General features: G+C 37.6%; 1 protein-coding gene across 6 annotated transcripts in view; it reads left to right on the top strand.

Moving 5' to 3' along the window:
• Positions 1 to 3482, top strand: part of LOC102011437 (phospholipid-transporting ATPase FetA-like) — a 98010-nt gene that overhangs the window by 33074 nt on the left and 61454 nt on the right. For 5 of the 6 annotated variants that reach the window (XM_013523039.1, XM_013523041.1, XM_005401015.2 and 2 more), the window contains one exon: positions 1051 to 1131. The exons of the other annotated variant lie outside the window; for it this stretch is intronic. In XM_013523039.1, coding sequence (XP_013378493.1) covers positions 1086 to 1131 — 46 coding nt within the window. In that variant the 5' untranslated portion in view covers positions 1051 to 1085. The remainder of the gene's footprint in view (positions 1 to 1050; positions 1132 to 3482) is intronic. 6 annotated transcript variants of the gene reach the window in all.

Here is a 3482-nt window from a genome sequence, read left to right as displayed (position 1 = left end):
GTGCAAAAACTTTTCAGTAGGATGAGATCTCAGTTGTTGATTCTTTGAAGTGTTTCCCATGCAGTTTGGTTTTTGTTCATAAACTCTCTGCCTACTCCTATGTCTTCAAGATTTTTACCTACTTTCTCTTCCAATAGATTTAGTGTTTCTGTTTTAATGTTGAGATCTGTGATCCATTTTGACTTGAGTTTGGTGCCTGGTGATAGACTTGGGTCTATTTTCAGTCTTTGGCAGGTGGCAAGCCAGTTTTTCCAGCACCATTTATTGAAGAGGCTATCGTTCTTCCAGTGAACAAAGAATGAATTCTAAGGAACAATAGAGGTTAGGAGTAGGAAAATTTATTGGAGAAATGGAATGGTAATAGGCATGGAGGTAGGAATAGCTCCTGAGATAGGAGGGGTCCCAAAATAGGTTGCCTAAAACGTGTTTTATGTAATCATAAAAAGTACAGGTATCAAAAGTATTATCTAATTTATTAACTAATGAGGGAAACAGTAAGATGTTAAGGCCAATGCAAATGAAAATGTAGAAGCTAAATGTTGATAGTCGATTTGATAAAGAAATGTTAAAATTTCTAAATTATATATAAAATGAATTAATGTCCTAAAGTGCAATAAGTTATATAAACTTTGGAGTTATCTTTTCTATTAGACATAAAATATTTGTATCTCTACTAAGTAAAAATCTACATGTTAACCTGTGCCCTGTAGTGTTATAAAAGTAGTCCTATCACTTGAACTATAAAAGTATAAACAAACCAGAACTGCATTAAGATCACCCAATAATTTCTTTTACCTGTTTCTAAAAGTGTTAGATGACTTTTTCTGACAGATTGTAGTCATCAATTTAGATTTGGTTGCCAGGAAGTAAAATGCATTTTGCAAGTGTTGAAAATATAACTCTATAATGAGAATAAATGTAAATTCTAAAATCTAGCATATGTATATTAGGGGTAGAGCAGGGGTCAAGTTCCAAGTTTCATAAGCACATTTTTTAATGAAACCATATCAGCATGAATAATTCTCATTACAAATCTTTTTATTTTTACAGAAATTCTATGGAACTGTAGTTGGTTCTACTTTGTAATGTCTCTATCTGAAAAGCAAAGTAAGGACAGAAAAAATGGAGGAGGTAGGTGGACTCAGGAAAGTCTATATGTTCTTTTTATTGTCTCTGAAAAGTGTGTCTGTGTGTTTGTGTCCATTCAGGTGGGTATTAGAAATAAATACAGCAGAGAAATAGACCCAGCCTACCAAACTACGAGCCTACTGAACAAATGACCAGGAAGAGAAATATATTTGCAGAAGTAAATATTTCTTACTTAACAAATACAAGTGCTCCTGTTTTGTCATCTGAGAATTCTAATTTTGTGTAGTTATAATTTATCTTTTATACTTTCCAGTATTTGGAAATTCACTGGGAAACCTGGAATTCTTTCCCTTCTCTTTATCCTTCACAACTGTCTCCTGCTCAAAAGAAGGGATCATGGTGAAAGGAAGTTGCTGAGGCACATAAAGTCCTTAGTTGCAGGCTGCTTATGGACACAACAAATGAATCTGGCTGTGCTGCATAAACAAATCAGAACTGTGTTAAGATCGCCCAATAATATTTCACCTGTTTCTAATATTAGATGATTTTTGTCTGGCAGATTGTAGTCATCAACTTAAATTCGATTGCCAGGAAGTAAAATACATTAGGAAGAATTTCCATGAAAGTCCAGGACCTCCTTTGGTGAATCCAGGTGCTAACGGCAGCTAGAGCACACAATCCATCTTTCAAAATGGAACTGCCTACCTAGTTAAAAAAAAATCATTCTGGCATAAAGTTTTGAAAAAGGAAGCCAGAATTTAATTCCAGGTTTATGCTTCCTTTTGAGATATGGCAAAGGAGTAGAGAATGAAATTAGTTTACTGATTAAAATGTTTTACATTCTTTGTTTCCTGCCTTTGGACAGTTGTCTGACTCCTTCCTGGAGGAAGCCCGTTCCAAAGGTACAGGCCCCACTTGTCCTGTACAGAAAATATGCAGAACACAATGCTTCAAGGAATACGAAGTTCTGGGCAAATGGAAAATGCGGACATTTATTCGTTTATTCAACAAATTTTTTTTTTTGTCTTTTTGAGACAGGGTCTCGCTATGTAGTTCAGGCTGGCCTTGAGCTCACTTTGTAGCCCAGGCTGGTCTTGAACTTGCAACGATCCGCCTGCCTCAGTCTCCCGAGTACTGGGATTACAGGCGTGCGCCACCATGCCCGGCCTATTCAACAAATATTTATTGACTACTGGCCACTGTGGTAGGGACAGACAAAACAATGACAACAAAACTAGACAGAATACTGACCGTTTGGGAGATTATCTTAGGAGGGTTATCATTTAATTAATGAATAGAACTTTAAATAATATCGCAGAGAAATACCAAATTATGTATGCAGTAAGTGCCGTGAAATAAAGATCACACAGGAGGCACAACGGTCAAGAGAGAGGATCCCAGAGATGGATGGTCTCAGTGTGAATTCTAGTTCCACCACTCACTGTGTTATCTTGGGCAAGTCTCTTAATTTCTCTGTGCTACCTCTCCTCATCTATAAGGTGGGGATGAGAAGAGAGTCACCAGTAAGGTTGCTGGATTCAGTGAGGTTGTATTATAAAGCACATCTGCTACCTGGTGAACAGTTGGTAAATGGCTGTGGTAGAAAATAATTTGTAAGAGCTTGATGCTTTCATTCAGGAAGATCATGAAGAACTTCAGTGTTTATAACTGTGGTTTATTTCAAAAGCCAAAAATTTTACTGAGGAAAGAATTGAAACCAGTTTTCCTGGCATTAAGCCCTTTCACTACCTACTGCAGGTGGAGTTAATGCTCTGATGCTTTGACCAGTGAGCAGTTACTATTCGTCCACTCAAGATTTTGCTCTATTGGCCAGCATCGTCAACAAATTATAACACTGGCAAACCTGTTATTTGGCAGGTATCACCACTTTGACTCTTCAAAATAGTCAGGCCTATTCTGGTTGGAAAATTTACATCACACAGACTGAATTTGCTTATCTGCCCTTCCAACTTTTTACTGCCCTCTAGTTCAGGCGTTCCTCGCTTCAGATGTTGGCTGTATAATAGCAATCTTTTAAGTGGTTTTTGTGTGTGTATGCAGTCTGTTCCCCTGTAAATCCATCATATTAATATTTCTGAAATCTTCCTAGGGATCCTCATTAGCCTAACATTGTGATCTTATCTCCTGCCTCTTTCAGAGGCTTCATACCTACTGCGCTCTCGCGCAGCTTGTCCGTGCCGTGCCTTTCACTGTGTTCTTCCTGGGTATGCGCCCTGTGCATCCCTGTCCACCACTTCCTTCATGAAGGCGTCTCCAACACTTTCGCCTCTTCTTGAATTCCTATAGTGCTAGGTTGCTACAGTTTCTTTTAAAATAACAACTGTATTGCAACATAACTCATATGCCACAAAATTCACTTTTTTTTTTTTTTT

This window comes from Chinchilla lanigera, unplaced genomic scaffold, assembly GCF_000276665.1.
Source record: "Chinchilla lanigera isolate Chin_1 unplaced genomic scaffold, ChiLan1.0 scaffold00071, whole genome shotgun sequence".
Classification (NCBI taxonomy): Eukaryota; Metazoa; Chordata; class Mammalia; order Rodentia; family Chinchillidae; genus Chinchilla; species Chinchilla lanigera.
This window is presented reverse-complemented; position numbering and strand designations above follow the sequence as displayed.